The 20,747-nt window shown below is 35.5% G+C and overlaps 2 protein-coding genes and 1 non-coding gene across 7 annotated transcripts in view; 1 reads left to right on the top strand and 2 right to left on the bottom strand.

Annotated features, from left to right (window-relative positions):
• The window catches only part of LOC121317400 (autophagy protein 5-like), a 74,760-nt gene extending 61,807 nt beyond the window's left edge, over nt 1-12,953 (bottom strand). The window contains exons 1-5 of the mRNA XM_041253291.1: nt 12,805-12,953; nt 11,888-12,040; nt 10,338-10,472; nt 4,929-5,007; nt 2,527-2,689 (exon numbers count right to left, since the gene is read on the bottom strand). Coding sequence (XP_041109225.1) covers nt 2,527-2,689; nt 4,929-5,007; nt 10,338-10,472; nt 11,888-11,988 — 478 coding nt within the window. The 5' untranslated portion in view covers nt 11,989-12,040; nt 12,805-12,953. The remainder of the gene's footprint in view (nt 1-2,526; nt 2,690-4,928; nt 5,008-10,337; nt 10,473-11,887; nt 12,041-12,804) is intronic.
• Nucleotides 12,954-13,402: 449 nt separating this feature from the next.
• Nucleotides 13,403-13,474, bottom strand: trnae-cuc. Its single transcript has one exon. It is a non-coding gene; the product is annotated as a tRNA-Glu (tRNA).
• Nucleotides 13,475-13,658: 184 nt separating this feature from the next.
• Nucleotides 13,659-20,747, top strand: part of LOC121317398 (nuclear receptor coactivator 7-like) — a 41,263-nt gene continuing 34,174 nt past the window's right edge. For 4 of the 5 annotated variants that reach the window (XM_041253287.1, XM_041253286.1, XM_041253285.1 and 1 more), the window contains exon 1: nt 17,067-17,271. In XM_041253287.1, coding sequence (XP_041109221.1) covers nt 17,210-17,271 — 62 coding nt within the window. In that variant the 5' untranslated portion in view covers nt 17,067-17,209. Of the gene's footprint in view, nt 14,287-15,706; nt 15,848-17,066; nt 17,272-20,747 lie in introns of those variants that run through there. The other variant, XM_041253284.1, reaches the window with a different exon arrangement.

Genomic DNA, 20,747 nt, shown 5'->3' with positions numbered 1-20,747 from the left:
TCAATACAAGACACCAATAATTATTTAATCGATTATCTTATGATAGTCTTTCTGTAAAAAAAATAAGCCTAATAACAGTACATTTTTGTTGTGGTGGGTAAGGGAAAGAATAGTAAATATTATGGCAAAGAAATCACTTTATTCTACATTTTATGGATATAGTACAAGGTAGGGTTATCAACATGTGTTATAAAAGTATGATTCATTATTTAGAAACAGAATCTAAAAAACGAGTTAACTAGTAAAATTAAATTAAATTATTATTATTATTTTTATTACTGTATAATTATTTTTCATTTATGTTGTGTTTCTGTCAGCTGTAACCGAACAAGCAATTTTGCATGATCACTTCTGAGATGTGTTTCACAGAAGCAGATGCGGTGTGTTCAGACTGGCAGTTAACACAAATGCTACTTTGTGTTTTCTCTTTGTGGTCATTTAAAACAGTTAACAAGGCGGCAAAGACTGAGATGGCTTTACAAGAAACCTCTAAAAAAACACTGAAAGATGCTACCAGATTCTAAAACAGATCAATCTTGGTTTCAGAAGATGTTCTTATTTCTCCTGTGTAGCCACTGCTGTTAATAAATGTAGTACTTGGAAGTTTCCAGAATAAACCGTGTTTAAGTGTTTTTGTTTTTCTTTCTTTCTCACACATGTTCTCCCTTGTGACCCAACAAAATATGGCCTGAAAATTAAGAACATATTTCTAATTGACCATTTATCAGTTTTGGAACAGTAAAGTGCAACTAATCAAACTGTAATATGTTTGTTTTTAAGTTTACTTTGACTATTATTGAGATTTAAGATATGGATGAACTTTTTCTCCTTGTTTTTAGACAAAGGCTTATATTAACGTTTCAGAAATTCACAAATAATTCTAAAATAATTTCTCAAGCAACAAAAACAGGCGCCAGCACATCTCTGGAATTAGTCCCACTTGAGAATCAACGAAACATCACCACATATTAGGTTCACTTTCAGATATTGTGTACAGCAGATCCTGGTATTATTTGTTTGGTTATTTCAACTTCACTATATAAAAAAATAAATAAATCTGTTATAATGATTAATGACTTTGTGGTTGTGTTACAAAACAACAGACACAGCAGGTTTATTTCCCACTTTTTGACAACAAGTAATTTACACATTTGCGGTCCATATGTAATACTGCAGTGAAACCTCAATTTCATGCCGTCCTGTCTCGTGTTTTGCCTCAACCAGCTGGGCTGCTTCACTGTGATTAGCCGTTAATATGGTAAAGAAAAATCAAGCAAAGGGTGTGTGCCAGTTCTTTCATGTTATGCAAATTGATGAAAAAGGAGATGTCAGCAGCTAAAAGCTAACAAATTTGGCCATGATCCTCCTCACACAGTTTATAGTAGTGAATGAAGCTCAGAGCACTTCCAAACATTATAGGCATCCCTAATCCACTGTGCTTCTGCAGAAAAGTTAATATTTTAAAAATGGTTACCTTTTGGCTTATCTAATTGTCAAAGAAATCCATTGATTTTTGGAGAAAGGGTGTTTCTAATATTTGCACTGTACAAGTAAGCAAATAGTCCAGTGAAGCGAATGGTCCAAGTGATATTAACAATTATTTAAAAAAAAAAAAAAAAAAAAGCACCCCCTCCCGCCACCAAAAAAAAATATTAAAAAAAAAATATCAAAAGTTGATATGAAAAGGAAACATTACTTAAAATGCTTTAAATAAGTACTTGTGTTACTGGTAAAATAAGATGCATTATTTCAAGAGCAAAGAAAAAAAAAAAAAAAATGTCACTTTCTTTAAACCTGAAATAACTCACTGAACCCAATTAACCTAAAATCCTAAAACTGCCTACCTGTATGAAGCACTGTTTCATACAAGAAGTGCATTCATTGTGACCCTAGCAGTTTCACTGCTGTTTGAAGAAGTCACAAGGATACAAAAAGATCACTGTGCTCCAAGACAAAGATAATTCATTGATCACCACAGGATGCAAGGTCCTGTTGTCACTATAATTTCAGGGTTATCATTTAGATATTAAAATACACATGAAGGGAGATCACAAGGCCAGAGAGCAACTTATAACTATTGTTAAAAGACCTGGGGCCATCACCCAGAACCTTAAACATCACAGTCAATGATTGATAAAAAGAAAAAGAAATTCTAGTTTATATCATGTAGTTGTCCTTCAATCAAACAAAGGTTTTCACTCAACTCTGGATCATAAACTCACCATGTCCTGCACCCAGTCATGTTTCAGAACACCCCTTGTTTAGTGCATTACTGAACTTACCACAAACCAAGAATTTGAGCAACCAGGCCCTTGCTGAATCTGCTCTCAACTGATCACACTTACCACAGCATGAATAAAGGGTTGCACGAATCTGTAGGGTTGCAATTAAGAGTTGTTCATGCTGCTGTATGGGTGGAACAATTTTTTTTTTTAACATGGGTCTTGTTGCTCAGATTACTGGTTCCTGATAATTTCAAGTAACATACTTTGAGTTCTGAAAGAACAAGTTATATTTGAATCTCACCATTCTGTAAGCCCATCCATAGCTGCTTGTGATCCTTCTTTTGCATCTCATTGATGACTTGTCCTTTGTGCTTTAAGGCATCCGCTTCTTTAATGCAAGACATGAAGTGGGCTTCTATTACATAATTGGAAGTGCAGTGCAAGAGGTCCTTCTCAGGGAAGTTCTGTAACACAGCAAATTTGAGACAGTAAATTTATTTGAAAGCTAAACTCCCTTATCATTAAATTGAAAGTCTGGATTGTGGACGGTGGCTTAGTTTTCATTTCATGCAGAAAAAACTAAGAGTAGTAAGAAGGGTTGGCGATGACAAATAAAGATAAGGCTGTTCCCTCTGCTGATTTTTTTCAGTTTTAGTTTTTTGAGGATTATGTGTATAATGCAAGGTAATTTATAGTTATCCATACACTCTTATAATATATACTGTAGTACACAGATATGACTGTAGGACAGCAATCTGAATTCCTGTGTATCATCCGGTTTGTTTCAGTGGGAAGCAATGTCATATTAAGATTTACAACATTCAAGTGAGTAGCCTCTAACATAAAAAACTGCAAACATGACTGAAAAAGACATCCCACCTGAAAGCTTTTTACCATGGTGAAATGAGGACAGGCAAAAATTCAACAAGGAAAAAAAAAATGCAAACACTGCACAGAAAACCTTTGCAGACATTTGTGGAGTGGATATCACCTTGTACGGCACAGCAACACATCACATATTCTACATACAGGTAGATTAATACTACCAACCACTGTGTTCCTTCTATCTGTTCCCATATACCTACATGTACGTGCAATGCAATGAAATCTGATAATAGTAGGGTTTAACAAACCATAGGAATTAAACACCACGGTTGTACTGATCTTAGCCCACTTTATAACACTATACAGTGAATGTCTTTTGTGAAACTGGTTGTTAAATATTCACAGGCTTGAGGTTTTATGAAAACGTTGTTTCATTCTCTGTTCTCTTATTTATGGAGGATATTTTCAAACAGTTTTCATGAGTCTATAACTAGAAAAGAGAAAACATTGTTACAATGAGATCGATAAACAGTGTGACAGTTCTCAAAGTAACTCACAGAAAATCGTTTTTAAATAGTTTCAGTTTCTTGTACTGAAAAATAAATCTATATATATAAATATATAGTACATATTTGCTTTCCTAGACTTACATACCGGTCTCCAGTGCTAAGAGTTAACTTAAGTGAAAGTAAAGAAAACAAAAACAGGTTTAAAGTTAAAAGTCCACCTAAATACTACAAATACTTTTACAATGTATATGGTTAGTCATTTTTTTTTTTTTTTTTTAAAGAAGAAATATGGGACAGGCACAAAATTTAAATAGTTGTACGTGCACAGTTTGCATACAGTCAAAGCCATGAAAGAGCTCTCTTGCATTTCCATAAAAAAATATATTATTTACCACGTAAAAACGACCTGCATAAAACAATAACAGGGGTTACCGTCCATGTGCCAAAAAAGTGTGTGGATGACAGGATACGAGATTGTTACAGGTTACGCTTGCTCTGTTTTAAGAGAGCAAACATTTTAGGCAAACATAAAGCACCATCTAGTGGCACTGCTGAAGAACAGCAATTAAAGCTGGACGTTTTAAAAAAAAAAAACAACACACAAACTTGTTCTAATAAACACATACTTATGCAAATTTTAATACAACATATTGCATACTAAAAAAGCATTCTATAAACATCTGGGGTCAGACTGTCAAAGGACTGCGTCTCAACCTTAAATGCCACACCAACTCAAATACTGTGTGTATAAGGATACCGTTCAATATTGAACATACAGTAAAAGCTCATTTACAGCCATGTTACTGTAAGTTAAAACATTTGACTGAGCACAGTATTTATACAACATATCTTTCTTTCAGCTGTTTTCATACCTGTGGCATTTTTTGGTCCAGTTTTGTTTTTTCATTAATGTTTTATTGAAAAAAAATGATAATCCAGTTTGTGGGTTACCATGGTTTTCCTAGTAAATGTAATTCCTAGTACAGTAAACACAGTATAAAACACACTTTGAGAAAGACAGTGGTTGCCTGGGTGTGACAACCTAAAAACGACTGATCTTTGAAATACTTTACTAAGAAACTTAACACTGTTTGTCTTCTCTTAACATGTGTCTAATATGAAAAACATTAGTCACGCTTATATGCAAGACAACATATATGGTATGGTAACATAGAATATAAGTGTGTGTGTGTTTTATACAATATCTGAAAAAATATTGATGCTTTCTTCACTACTCTTTTGCAAACAAACATGTTCAGACTATAAAGAGATCAATTGTAAACCTTTTCATTATTTAAAAATAAAGGCATTTCCTGTATGTGAGGCTTGTTAAAAGCAAAGAAAGGATTAAAGTAACACAGTGTGTTACCTTAAAATGCACAGTGATGTTCCATGGCAGGGCTGTATTGGAGGCATGTAGGTCAAACAGTAAACCAATTGGGTAGTGCCTGTAAAACAAATTCTATATGAATTTACCACAAAATAAAACAATGTCCTTACTGAATAAAACATGGTAACTCAGAGTTAAAAATTAATCCGATTTGTATGGCCAAGCAAAGTTAATCTAAAAGCCCAACAGCCAGATGAAATCATAAAGCAATGTGAGAAATACTCTTTAGCACCATCAGCAGAGCAATGCTGCAGTGTGCCAGTATAATGCTGCTTTAACAGTTTGTATGTGGCAATACTCAACCATTGAGAGGTGGGAATATGCAGCTAGTTTTACTGCCCTCATCTAAAGAGACATTGTCCCATAATCACCCTCTATTTATACAAAAGTATTACTCCAGGACTATACGTGTTGGCTTGACAGTTTGTTTGCACGCCCCCATGGTATTCTCAGCTCAATTGCACACACTTCTATTGATGGCTACTCCTTTATTGAAAATGTTAAATATTGAAGGCAGTGAATTATTAAAGGGTGCTTGCACAATAATGTAGAACACATGTACACTGCCTATAGAAACTATGATGCGCTGTGTTGGATTTGTGCCAAACATAACGCTTTGCACTTAGGCCAAAAAGTTCCATTTTAGTTTTGTCAGACCACTAAACTTTTTGCCACATGGCTACAGAATCTCCCAAGCGTTTTTTTGCATACTTCAAATGGGATTGAAGGTGGGCTTTCTTGAGTAATGACTTCCTTCTTGCCACCCTACCATACAGGCAAGATTTGTGGAGCGCTTGGAATATTGTTGTCACATGCACACTTTGACCAGTCTTGGCCATAAATGCCTATAGCTCTTGCAAAGTTGCCATTGGCCTCTTGGTAGCCTGTCTAATCAGTGTCCTTGCTCAGTCATCCAGTTTGGAGGGACGGCCTGATCTACGCAGGGTCTTGGTGGTGCCACACACCTTCCACTTCTTAATAATCGTTTAGACCGTGCTTCAAGGAATATTCAAGGTCTTTGATATTTTTTTATACCCATCCCCTGATCTGTGCCTTTCAACAACTTTGTCCCAGAGTTCTTTTGAAAACGTCTTGGTCCTCATGGTTGAGTCTTTGCTTTGAAATGCACTACCCAGCAGAGGGAACTTAAAGTAACTGCTGAATTATCCTGAAATCACGTGAATCACTACAATGGAGGCAACTTGGTGTGTGATTTTGAAGGCGACTGGTTACACCTGAGCTAATGTAGGATTGTTATTACAAGGGGGGTGGACACTTATCCAACCAAGCTATTTCAGTTTTTATTTTTAATTAATTTTCTACAAATTTCTAGAATATTTTTTCACTTGGAAGTTGTGGAGTAGGATGTGTAGATAAATGAAAAAAACTATTTTAATGCATTTTAATTCCCGGCTATAAGGCAACAAAAGGTTAACATTTTGAAAGTGGGTGTAGACTTTCTATAGGCACTGTACAATGTAACAGTGAATCACAGTAATCCAATTAATAAATTATCAAATGGCACAGATTCACTGTACATCGCTCTGTGAATCAAGCAGGTCCTGTTACCAGACCTGGGGTCAGTTATAATTATAAATACAATTAGATTTACGCAGAATTGTTTGCTGAAATTACAATGTCAATGCTACTTTGTTCAATTAAAATTAATGTTACATCAGCAAAACAATTACACTAAAAAGTAGAGGTGCAACAATTAATCAATGCATCGGTTATTTATCGTCTGTCCTTAAATTTCCCGAGCTTTGATTACATATTGGTGAATCGATGCATCAAATTAGAATTGCCGGTTTGCATTAAAACCTTGAGTGTGTGAGAGTGTGCTTCTTTTAGTGCTGAGGGACAGCAGTGGGCTTCTGATGCAGCTGAGGGACAGCAAAGGGACATTGATGCAGCACGCAATTCTTTACAGTTGTTAAAAACTCAAATCCTTTGTATTTCTTTTTAGTTATTGGATCTTCAGTTAAAAAAAAAACAAAAAACGAAATGTTCTTTATTTAAAAAAAATAAAACATCAATGCGTAATTATCGCTGATAAATGCTTATACCAGGGACAAGCAACCGGCCCGTTTATCGTCTGTTTGCAGCTCAGTCTATTAATTTCATTTCACATATGAACACATATATATATATATATATATATATATATATATATATATATATATATATATATATATATATATATATATATATACACATACACACACACACACACACACACACACAATGACTTCCATTACCTGAGAGTAGATATTAAAACTTCATACAGATTTGAACTCTGCTCTCGCCAAGATGAGCACCAACTAAGACGAAGCTTTACAGTATACTAATGTGACTCATCTGCATCTCCATCCATTTGTGTTTCTTTCCATTTGATGATGTAAATATCCTTCTGCCTGGTGTTGATGGCTAAAGTGTAATGCTGGCTCCAGCGCATCAGCACACACATTGGCTGCGATGCTGGGTCTGGGGATCAACCACAGCGCGGTCTTTCCGGCGCATTAGCATGACAACCGTTTGAGCTAAGTAGGGTACATCTCCGGAGTCTTCAAGTTGGCACCTTCCATCCTCAGTGTTTCGTCGACTAGCCCACAACACCTCAAAGAGGGCTCGACAGTGATTCGGGCATCCCAGAATCACCCCCCTCCACCCCCCACTCAACTATACACACACACAAACACACACCTAATTTAATTTAATTTTATATATATATATATATATATATATATATATATATATATATATATATATATATATATATATATATATATATATACAGTGCCGTGCAAAAATATTTGCCCCGTCTGATTTTCTGCATTCTGCATATTTCTGACACTGAATGTTATCAGATCTTCAACCAAAATCAAATTTTAGATAAAAGGGACCCTGAGTGAACTAATAACCCAAAATTTCGATACTTATTTTATTTTTTTAATTAAAAAAAGTTAAGCAACACCCAATGCCCCTGTGTGAAAAAGTAATCGCCCCCTTAGAATCAATAACTGGTTACGCCACCTTTAGCAGCAATAATTGCAATCAAACGCTTCCTGTAGTTATTGATCAGTCTCTTATAGCGCGGTGGATGAATCTGGCCCACTCCTTCATACAGAACTTCTTCAACTCAGTGACATTTGTTGGTTTTCGAACATAAACAGCTCGTTTCAGGTCCTGCCACAACATATCGATGGGGTTTAGGTCTGGACTTTGATTAGGCCATTCCAAAACTTAAAATTTCTTGTTATTCAACCATTCTGATGTAGACTTGCTTGTTTGTTTCGGATCAATGTCTTGCTGCATGACCCAGCTGCGCTTCAGCTTCAGGTCACGGACGGATGGCCTGACATCCTCCTGTAGAATTCTGATACAGATCTGATGCAGAATTCATGGTTCCTTCAATGACGGCATGCTTGACCGATGGTATGAGGTTCTTACTGTGGAATGCAGCGTTTGGTTTTCACCAGACATAACGGGGCTCATGCTGGCCAAAGTTCCACTTTTGACTCATCTGTCCATAGAACATTGTTCCAGAACTCTTGAGAATCATCCAGGTGCTTTTTGGCAAAACTTGAGACAAGCATTCATGTTCTTCTTAGTGAACAGTGGTTCCCGCCTTGCTACTCTGCCATGAATCCCATTTTTGCCCAGTGTCTTTGTGGTGGTGGAATCATGAATGCTGATTTTAGCCGAGGTGAGAGAGGCCTGCAGATCTCTGGATGTTGTTCTAGGGTTCTTTGTGAATTCCTGGGCGATTTTACGCATTGCTCTTGGAGAGACTTTGGCAGGACGGCCACTCCTGGGAAGATTCACTACTGTCCCAAGCTTTCTCCATTTGGACAATATGGCTCTGACTGTGGTTTGATGGAGCCCCAGAACCTTAGAAAATGCTTTGTAACCCTTTCTAGACTGATAGGCATCAACAACTTTTTTCCAGAGGTCTTCAGGAATTTCTTTTGATCGTGGCATGATGTGCCTCTAGAACCTGTGTGCTGATTGTTAACCAAAGTATTCAAACAGCTGACCCTAATTATCCCTGTAATTGGGTTGAGTTAACTAGGGGGGAAATAACTTTTTCACACGTGAAGACTGCATGTTTGATTACCTTGCACACTAAACAAATGAAAGAAGCACCAAACTTTGGTGTCCTTTTTCTAGAGTGGCCCAGTCAAAACCCGGACTTGAATCCGATTGAGAATCTGTGGCAAAACTTGAAGATTGCTGTCCACCAACAATCCCCATCCAACTTGACAGAGCTTGAACAATTTTGCTAAAAGGAATGGGCGAATATTGCACAGTCTAGATGTGCAAACCTGCTAGAGACTTACCCCAAAAGAGTCATAGCTGCAATTGCTGCCAAAGGTGGTTCTACCAAGTATATTGACTCAGGGGGGCGAATACTTATCTAACCAAGACATGTCAATTTTTTTATTCTTCATTAACTGTTGTTTCACAATAAAAATTATCTTGCCTCTTCAAAGTGTTGAGTAGGTTGTGTAAATCAAAGGAAAAAAAATCCCATTTAAATGCATCAAGATTTCAGGTTGTAACACAACAAACGGTGAAAATGTCCAAGGGGAGTGAATACTTACTATAGACACTATATTATATTATCATGTATGGCTATATATATTGCAGCTAAGGGTTAATTAGTAATGCGCGGCCCGCTGTACACATTAGGTTAAACTAGTTTTCTGGATATGCAGCCCGTGATAAAAGTTTGGTTTGAGCAACTTTGACCTATACGATAATCAAATACAAAATTAGGGTGACGATTACACCTTTACTAAAAAGTTAAATAAAAAGCTACATACATTAAGATGTTTACTCGATTTATTCTAAATAGCCATGCAATTTATCACAGGTACAAAACATAAATATATTACCTTTTTTTATTTCAAACAAATGGGGTCACCAAAAGTGGTAGAAAAATACAAGAATATTGATTGAATGACAAATAAATGAGTTATTGAACTGTAATTGAATAATTACATGTTATATTTACAATTACAATTACACAGGCCTGCCAAGGTTCAACTGCAATTACAATTAATTGTAATTTATCCCAGGTCTGCCTGTTAGGGGTACTGTCTTGTTATGTAGGTTATACAGTCTGCTGGCTCTGTAACTACACAGGAAAACATGAAAAAGGCCAAACCAAAAAGACAAACTCCACTACAGTGATGTCCATATTTCACAGGGAGGCCTCAAATTTATTTTATAAACTAATATGACATACTGTAGAGAGTGAAGAATAATCTTCTTTAAAAAAAATGGCTGCCAGGCTATATATTACAAGATACTCGCTAGGATTTACCCATATGGGGGTAAACTTTTATTCGCTTTATATCAGGGAATTTTTAAACTTTAACTTACCATTTCAAAGGAGTGCCTTCATATTCAAGCCACATCTCACCTATATCTTCCTGTTTCATAACCTTCTGAAAGTGTTTTTTCACTTTGTCAGTAACCAACGTCAAATAGCTTACTCTTGGCAGCAATAACTGGAAACATAAATACAAAGACTTTAGCTATTGTATGTTGGATACCCTAACAAGCATGTAACATCCCCCTGCCGCAGCTGTAAATACAAAATTAGAGCTATGAGCAACATGAAAAAGACCACCATAACGTACATTCACTGTATGCACTTGTCAAAGTGAAAGCCTGACATGAAGACAGACCGACGGATGCCTGATTTGTATACCGATAACTAAATTGTTCAAATGTCAACATAACTGGAAGTGGTTCTCCAGGTATATATAAAAATAGAAGTGTGACATAGACAGCTGGATAGACAGACAGCCTCCATTTAAACCCGGATTATGGCTTCAACTAAAGGTCTTTAGCAAGTTTCATTACATTTGGAAAAGCGGATATTCCCAGAAAAATAAAAATGTGCATATCAGACAACTGATTGTGCATTTCAAATTATCACATTGTAACCAACCTTTATCACAACTGTAAAATCGATTCTCTAGATATATCTATGTTGCCAGGGATATGCATCCTTAGCAGAGGACAATTTCATTGTAGGCAAGACATTTTCTCCTGTTTTAATGCATGCTGTACTGCACTAATGGGCAATATTTTGGTCAGAAAATGCCAAGGGAAGAAGATTTTAATCTTCTAAATTCCAGTCTTGTTTAAGCATTCTATAGTTAGCTGTAGTTTTTGTAACAATCCATTGCACAATAGCCAGAATCATTCCAATTTTGTTTGTGTAATTTTGTCACTCAACTGCTTAGTCGTACAATGACCCTAACGATCAATCAGTGAATTGTTTAAACTTGCCATTTTAATGTTTTTTTCCACACATGTTTGCAATTGTTCAATTTTTGACAGGTACAATGTTGTGCTGCTCCAATAATAATAATAATAATAATAATAATAATAATAATAATAATAATATGAGTTTTCCCTCTTTGTCTCGAACTAGCTTTCAATGTAATCCAGTGTTGCTGTGAAACCCTAACCTCCAGAACTGTTGTTTTAAAATGCAATGCCCCCCTTAACTTTTATGATGTTTGCAATCATTCAGTGGAACGTTGCAATTATGTCAAAAAAAAAAAGGTGGGGAAAATGGACTCAAAGTCTTCTTCCAGAAGTCAAGACCAACGGACGGTTGTATACAATAAATCTAAACTGATATATATATATATAATATATATATATATATATATATATATATATATATATATATTAACGTTTCACGGTCGTGCCAGAACACTCGTCGTTATAAGCTCTAATTAGCCTAAGATTTACAGCATAATGAAGATGTCTTATTACTTCTACCAGATCGGATAACATGACATAGATACCCGTTGCTATTTGTACTGTACAACGGCGACCCATCTATGATCTTGAGAACTAGACGAACGGATGACATTTTGTTCCACTAGATCTAGAAATGCGTTTGTCGGGGGGGGTCGGCCTCCCTCTCTGTGATCTCATCCTGATACAAAGTGAAGCTGGTCGGTATTCGCCCAAACCAAACATCTCGCAGCACATCTTTATCATCTGCCATTCTTCCAGGATTTAAAGTGGCACATAAAAAAAAAAGGTTTCTATTCAACTACCTAAAACAGAAAAGAGCAAGTTTTTAACAAGTGGTGGATAACATTTTTGTCCAAGTACAATTACATGGCACCAGATCTTTTTAGCCGCGTTAAAGCAATATATGACATACAACATTTTACAATCGATGCAGTGCTGCAAAAACGACCCACTTTTTAGAGGGTCGATGGCAAATAGCTGAATTTTGTCCCTCACTGAGGTGCGGGCTGTCTCGGTTTGATTCTCCCTACTTTGTTGTGTGTTACATTATTTACATTTCACCGTGGATGTTTAGATGGTATTGCAGTAATTACACCAAGACCTCAATTATTTACAGCATTAGGGCAAAAACGCGTATCCTGTGTTAAATAAAATACGGTTTAGAACCTGTCAAACTTCTGACGACTACACTGTTCACGTACAAACAATGGTTTTCCTAGTTAAAATAATAATTAAACGAATTAATCAAAACAGTGTAATTTAGTAGCTTGTCTGTTTAAAAAGCTTGAGTTACCACCTCATATTTGACAAGGCATTTCTAAACGAAAGATATACTTTGTAAAATCTCGTTTATAATATTTGTAGTCCTTTAACATATCGATAATTTTAAGTGACAACTTGAATAAAACGACCATATCGTTATATTTTATTTCACGATATAAATTACAACAAAAAACTTCCTGATATTCAATGGAGGAGTGGCAACACGAATTTATCATGAAACGAGATACATTTCTTCTACAAACATAGGCAATGTAACCGTATCCCGACAAATCCAGTGCATTACCTGACACAATGCGCTGAAGAAATTGCGTAAAGTTACGACCAAGACTTTGGGAATGTTTTTATCTGTCAGTCTAATGAGCAGTCTGTGGCTTTCTTTCCAGTGAAAGTAACCGTGCAGACGTTATCAGCGGTACGAGGGCCTACTGTCATTTGGTCGTTTGCACTCTGACCCACACGTTCAACACAGAGGAAAAATACAAAACAGAGACGAGTACCAAACAAGCACATTATTGAGTCGGTAGTGACACCTAGTGGACATTTATTTAAAAAAAACAAATACGCCCACACTTTGTCACCATTAAATGTGTTTTGAATCTGACAGGTTTAGTTCTGTATTTTGTAGCACATTGCAGCAGTCCCTATTAAAACAGTGTATGCAGTTAATAGTTATCCTACAGTTTAATGTTAAGTAACACTTTAGAAATAGCTTATCGGCTATGTATTTATCGATGCAACGTGATCTGGCGTCTGCGTTCACCGTAGCAGACCACACGAATATTAAAAATAAAATTAAAAAAAATCTGGTTATATGAGTTGAAAAACATTGTACCATATGTATGACCATAGAATATGTTTGTGTTCAGTTTTATAAAAACATGTTCCCTGACCGGGAATCGAACCCGGGCCGCGGCGGTGAGAGCGCCGAATCCTAACCACTAGACCACCAGGGACACTACAATCGTACAGGAAAGATCTCTCCATTGAATTAATTACAGAGAGAGAGAGAGAGAGAGAGAGAGAGAGAGAGAGAGAGAGAGAGAGAGAGAGAGAGAGAGAGAGAGAGAGAGAGAGAGAGAGAGAGAGAGAGAGAGAGAGAGAGAGAGAGAGAGAGAGAGAGAGAGAGAGAGACGCACACACACACATATACAACAGTGTCTTTGACTTTAAAAAATGTGTACGATATACAGAAAGACCTAATTATCTTTCAATTTGATCGTCCTTTTGGGAATTGCGGGAAATAAAATTGATTGACGGGCCATACCCCGTATGACTATCGGACTTTCACTCGTCTAACAAATCCCAGAACAGCAGGCTGGGTTTCACCATACGTCACAATGCCTAGACGGAGCCAGGCGATATGTGGTGGATTTTGGAAACTGCTGGCAGGATAAACGAGGAAAATGTAAAAATAAATAAATAAATAGTCTGCTGTGAACAAAAAAAAAAAAAAAAAAAACCCAGCAGGTTACGTTAACAGTTTACTCCATGCAAGATGGCTAGACAGTTCGTAACCGTGTACCTTTTTTTTTACGGATTAAACTGTTCTGTGTGAGGACGGGAGGAGTGCTGAGGTGGTCTGGACCTTGCCCCTGCGTTTTTCTTTTTTCATTTCTTATTACGTCGGTCTGTCCTTTTGTTTTGGTATATAGAGTCCACGACTGAGACTGGTTCTTCATGCTAAGTGTGTTTGCTTTGTGGACTGAGCTGCAATGGAAAAATTTTAATAGGTCCGTTAAACCCGAAATGAAGTCTATGCGCATAGGTGGGTTTACATTTTATATACATACATATCATGATATACATCTGTATCCATTTGCGTTTGTTGTCATAACACATATGTTTGTGTTATAAGTTTTAATAAAAATCCTTCCGCATATTTGAATTACATTATGCGAATGCAGCATGATTGACCAAGCTTAAGTAAACAAACCACTCATTCCTTGTTTATGTTGCTGCATTCACGCGGAGTGGCACTCCACTCCATGATAATGTTTTGGAAATTATTGTAATTTTAACAAATTACTAGTATTGTAAATGATATGGCTTACAGCATAAACGGCGTTAACATAACACCGATGTAACCTTACACCCTATAATCCTGAGAATGATGTTATTGTACCTAATTTACATTGCATATTGTGTTTCCAATTTATTTCCCTTACAATATGACCTAATTAATACAGTGCTGTTTTGTTATAGTATATAGTCAGTATTTCTGTACACGGTCATGTATATAGATGTATATGAACATGTTCTATATATATATATATATATATATATATATATATATATATATAATATACCTTAGTATATTAGATATATATATAAACACCTCCCAAATGAATCTTATTTAATAAAAACTATGGAGGGTTACTTTTGTGTACATACAACAACTTTAGTTAAAATTGTGACATCTCAAATATACTATTATTTTACCCCATGCACTGGAAAAATTAAGGTATCTCGCTTAATTCCTTGTCCAAATACACAGCACATAGTTGATAAATTAATGAATCACTAATACAATAATAGAACATTGGGAAAAATAAGCTTTGGTGAGAAACATCTGCAATAAATGTTACCTCTTTTCATCCTATTAAACATAATAGAACATTGAAGACCATCCTTATCCGTACAATACAGATGAACGCCAATAACTGTCCTGTGACAGAATTCAGGCCCATTTTGCTTGGAATGCACAAGATTTCAGTTATTTGCCGTCTCTGCCCTCTGCATAGAAACAGTAACACTCAACAGATCTGATTAATTGCTATTTAAACTAACTTTCTCTGGTATTCTCATCAGTGACATCATTTTGACTGGAAACATAACGCAATGTATTGTAAATGCGTCAGGTGCAGATAGGACCAATTAAAATATTGTTTTCATCATCGTTAATGTGTGATTCATAGGCAATGTAAAATGGGACACAGGGTCGGGAATCAGTTAACAAACAACCGTATTAAATATGTTTATGTGCAGTACTATTTTTGTTTTGATTAACTATGTGCTTCCTAACCAGAGGAGGAAAAAGTAAACCAAAACTCACATGATCCCAATTAAACTTGTATAGCTGTCTGAAAAGAGGGTATGTAAACAGTTTTAATGAGGTAGCATTGACTTGAGCTGGAGGCTGATGTGGCTCTGATTTAAATCTGTATTTTATTTTATTTTTTTTACAGGGAATGAAAATGAAGTCCTAAGTGTAAAAAGATAAGCATGGAACCTAAAACAGGAATAACAATACAAATTTAAAACAACAGCCTGGAAGTGACAGCCTTAACCATGGAAAAGAAAGAGAGGAAACCAAGTTATTTTGCGAGGTAAAGTGTAGATTCTGTCAATTTGCCCGTTTTGGTAGCATTTAATTATGTACCTCCACGTGTGAGGATTTGTTCAAATTAACCAATCAGCAGTACAGATTTGTCCAGTACATCTTATCCTGTGTCAACAAATTTTTTTGTAAGTTATGTGATCCATTCTAAACATTACAGCTATGGAACACCCCTTACTCAGGGATGTAATGATGATGGCTATCACTGATGATACTGATGGGCTCCTCCTACTTGCAAGCTGCACAGCAGTATGTGAGCCGCCCTGTTGCAGATGTGATTACAAAATGGTACAATTAAATGGTTCTAGGGAGCTGTAACTGCCTTATAGTCTGGAGTCAAATAATAAAAAATAAAAAAATTATATATTCTTTGACTTTCTCAATTAGAATCTTAATCGACAAAAATCTGAAACGTTCTGTATTTGTGCCATTTTTATTCTTTATACAGGAGCTCTGATTCCCAGAAGCTTTGGCAACTTGTAACTCAACAGTAACAAATCAATGCTTTTCCTATGATTCTTCAACATCTAGCTGTGTTAGCATTCTATCCCCAAGGCAGTGAATCCTGTCTTGCAAACTAGATCACAAAAAATGTGATTTCTTATTTTCTTACTTGGTTACCAATTTTGATGGGTTTTTTTGGATTTCGATTTCTGCTACAGAGCTGGTTAAAATGTGTCCTCTTAAAATAAACTTGGTGTTCCAGTTTAGGATACAAACTGATTTAGAAGAACCCTTGAGTGTTCTTCCAGTATGTTTCCTTTGTACTGTATGACTGATTTTATATCTAGAGATCTGATGGTGCCTCTGCAGCCATGTTTTATTAATTCCAGCCTCTATTCTTCTGTACACACGTATCACAATATTTTGTGCAGGTTTCGGGTGATAATCCTTTCCATTTCTCATTAGAGCACTGGACACTTAGACCAGGGTTTGAGTTCTGCCTGTTATGATATGGCAATAAGTGTCCTCTGCCTAGTTTTTACAGTTTAACTACAACAATTGATCTTTTCACACGTGTAAGCAGCAGGTTTTTTTTTTGGTTTAAAGTAAAGAACATAGTGTAAGGGGAGCTAGGGGAATTTCCACCACAAAAACAACTAAAAAACAAAACTTTGTTATTCAAATTTTTTTTCACATAGTATATATATTTTTTTTATTATTATTGTTAAACTAATTACTAAATCAACAAATACATTAATTAATTTTGTGCCTCTTCTGCCCTACCCATAATTTTAAGAGTGATGCGTTCTGGAAATTGGGTAAAGGACAGACAAATTGATTAGCTAAGTGAAAGCTTCCCAGAAACCCAGAGACTGCCCAGGAGACACTGTTGCAGTAGAGGTTTAAAATGTTGAATCTAGACAGGCTATGTGATGGGCTCCAGAATGCTACAAACAACAGCCTCTACTGGTGAGTAACATACAGTACTCCATATGATTAACAGATTGCTTGCTTTCAAAACTAATTTAGAACGATATAGAAACAGTTAATATAGGCTCTGTTTTATAGCAATGTAACATGGTTAACAGTAGAATATTAAGGAAAATGGTGATGACTGTAAAGACAATAAAAGGTTCACGCTGACCACTGTATGCCACTTAAGAAATGTTAGATATGAGACATTGCAGTTTTGTACTCAGATTTTTGTATTAATTATACATTAAGCATTTTAAAAGTGTTGGTCATGTTTCATCCCCCCCCCCCCCCCCCCCCGCTACGAATAATTGACTGCATTGCTATTTCTAAGCCAAGATTCCAGTGTGCAGTACTGCTAGTCTGTGTGCCCCAGAAAACATATATTATTCAGTCTTGTGTCCACAAATTATGATAATCTGGTGCTAGTGCGATTGCTTGCTGCTGTATTTTATTTTAAATTCCAAGATATAAAAATGATATTATTATTATTAGTAGTAGTAGTAGTAGTAGTAGTAGTAGTAGTAGTAGTAATAATAATAATAATAATAATAATAATAATAATAATAAATAATAAATCGTTATTCTGGATTTATTTTCAAGAAGTTCCAGTTTGGATATGTGCTCAGATAGCTCAGTACATGTACTGGTACGATAGGAGAAGACTCTTGTTAATGACTGTGTTTTTTTTTTTTTTTTTTTGTTTTTTTTTTAACCAAGATAACTGTACAGTACCTCTATTTTCATATCTATACACATACATGTATAGTTTTACAGTACCTTAGAATACATTCATTTTGGCTTACCATGGCTGATTACAATCATACTGTACATAATGAAATATAAAAATACAGGCCTATGTACAGTAAGACAGAATAATTTCAAACTAGAGTGTACTACAATACTATTTTATACAAGATATGGGAAACCCCAGCTATTGTTGTTGCTTTTGTGGTATTCATCAAGCCTTCCTTTTGAAATATTACTTTTGAGTCCATGGTCTTCTATTAGGACTTTTTGTGTTTTTCTTGCTTCCCTTTGGGCAAAATGCTGGCAACAAAAGACAGTTTTCCTATCAGTAAATACACTCTGCATTTATATAATGTTTTTATTTATTTTTTTACATTTCATAATGTATTTAAGCAGGGTGCAGTTATATTGGAAATGTGAGTTTGAGAAGAACTGTTAATATAAAGAAAAATGTGTGCTATTGTATACAGCAAAATATGAGATATGCTTCTTTATCTCAACTTGTGTCAATTTACTGATGGGAAAATATAAACATTTGTATAAACAGTAGAGGGTTACGTTTTATTACTCGCATTTTCTGAAAGAATATTCAAATATTTGAGACATCCACGTTCATTCTACTTCAAGATGGCTGGTGTTACATACCTGTTTTATGGTAAAATTCAATCAACATACGAGACAGAAGGAAATCCTGCAAACACACTGCATTGTACATTTATCTGTAGGGTGTTGATTTAAAACAAACCAAAAAAAAAGGTCCCAGAGCCTCTGGGTTGTTGATAGTGTTACCTGTTCCATAGTGACATACAATCTCTGTAATGAAAGCAGCACTCTTGTTTAACCACAGTACCACTCTGTAGTCTTTCGATTTGTTTATGTTAATACTATAACTGTAGCAGTGCACTGTGATTCTGAAATCTGACCGCTGTTGGGGATGCAATTATAAAAGCTTTACAGTATAACCACTTGCACAGATGAACCTGCCTTTGTTCAGGTTCGTTTCAGGTTCATGACCAGACTGCCATATTACCAGCCACGAAACTGTATTTGATTTCCCCAGTAGCTCTATTGTAAACACTGAAATGAGAGAAAGTACAGTGACCAGGAGGTACTTGGAAGCATCTGTACTGCTTCATTCTGTGAGATTAGTAGAGTGCTTGGCAGCTCTTATCTGTAATATATCTGAAAAACAACACAGGAGAAATTGGAACAGGAAATGGTTCGTTTTTTTAAGTTTTGTTCCTGTGTAAATCGGTCAAAAGCAGACCATCGGTCAAAAGCAGACCATTGGTAAGAGCTCCCCAGCAGCAGACTTTCCTGTTTTCTTTATTAGTTTATCTTAACTTGTTTTATTTTTTTTTGCATATACTATCATGTTTTCATTTGACTTGGAGGCTGAACTGTATCAAAGCATGCTGTAGAAGTCCAAAAAACACTGAATCACAAAAAATATTTTATTGCTTGTTAATTTGGAAAAAAAAAGTCAAGTTAAATTACAATACTTTTCTACTGTATTGAGAAAATTAAGCACTGGACAAAAAGGGTAACTTTTTGTATTGTTTCATTTATAGTAGTGCACAACCTGCAAGATTTTAGGCATTTCAACATTGGTTTGACCTTCCTGTTGTTTTTTAACCAGATCAAATACGATTATACAAATTATATAGCAATTTTCAGACACAGCATTTTAGTAGGTGCAATCTAGACACATTGTATTTTTAAACAAGTCCAGTTTAGTAGGTGGAATTTAAAAAAGACATTTCTTTAACTTGTTAGTTTATTTTTCAAAAATAACCTGCTTGCAGCAAATGCAGCTAAGAATTTATGTATAGAAGCCAGGTTAACAGGATTAGTTTCTGACACTGGCAACCAGCTTGTTTGTACTAATCAGAGTTGGGGTCAATTCCAGTTCTAATTCTTGAATTGGAATTGAAAAAATATAAGAATTACAGAACTGGAATTGGAATTGACATGTTGAAATGAATGGAATTTATCAGTTCCATTCGGTTCCACCTAGGTGTGTATAAATCAGTTGCATTGAATTACTTTAAAAAACGTTGATATATTTTATCCATTTTCATATCAATACTAATTGTGATGAATTGGCTAAAGGTATATTTAATGTATAGTCTATATTCATTATAAAGAACTAAAGCATATAGAAGTTTTAGTGTCATTGTACTGCTGGTGAAGCCTGGCTTAATAGTTTCAAGAGAACAAATCTGCATGTAATTAACACAAGTGAAGCTTACCGACAGCATTTTTAGCTTTATAGATAATGACGCTTACTACCAAATTGAAGCAGAGCAGTTTTCAAAGGATAATGGTGTTGTAAGTGTCATTCTTGTATGAATCAACATTTATTCTCAACGTTATTAACACTGATTTATCAACTAATTGTTGTTCAGTTTCGAAAATAACAATTCCTTGTTACTCTCAACTTCATCTAACAGCACTTATAAGCTGGGCTGCTAAAATTCGTACTCTTTCGGACATTTTTTTCTGATTCCATCATCCCTTGTCTCCAAACACGTACCACATTCCCTTAGAAATGACTATCCTTTTATTTATTTTGTTTTTAATGTTAACCACTTTGTGAAGGTGACCCACCTTGAAAGGCTGTATACAAAATAAAATTTGATTGATTTGATGCTTATCTATAGTTATTTAACTATAGCTATATAATACAATCTGTGTGAATGGTGCACTTCCAAACGACTGCA

The sequence above is a fragment of the Polyodon spathula genome, chromosome 6, assembly GCF_017654505.1.
Source record: "Polyodon spathula isolate WHYD16114869_AA chromosome 6, ASM1765450v1, whole genome shotgun sequence".
NCBI classification, from domain to species: Eukaryota; Metazoa; Chordata; class Actinopteri; order Acipenseriformes; family Polyodontidae; genus Polyodon; species Polyodon spathula.
This window is presented reverse-complemented; position numbering and strand designations above follow the sequence as displayed.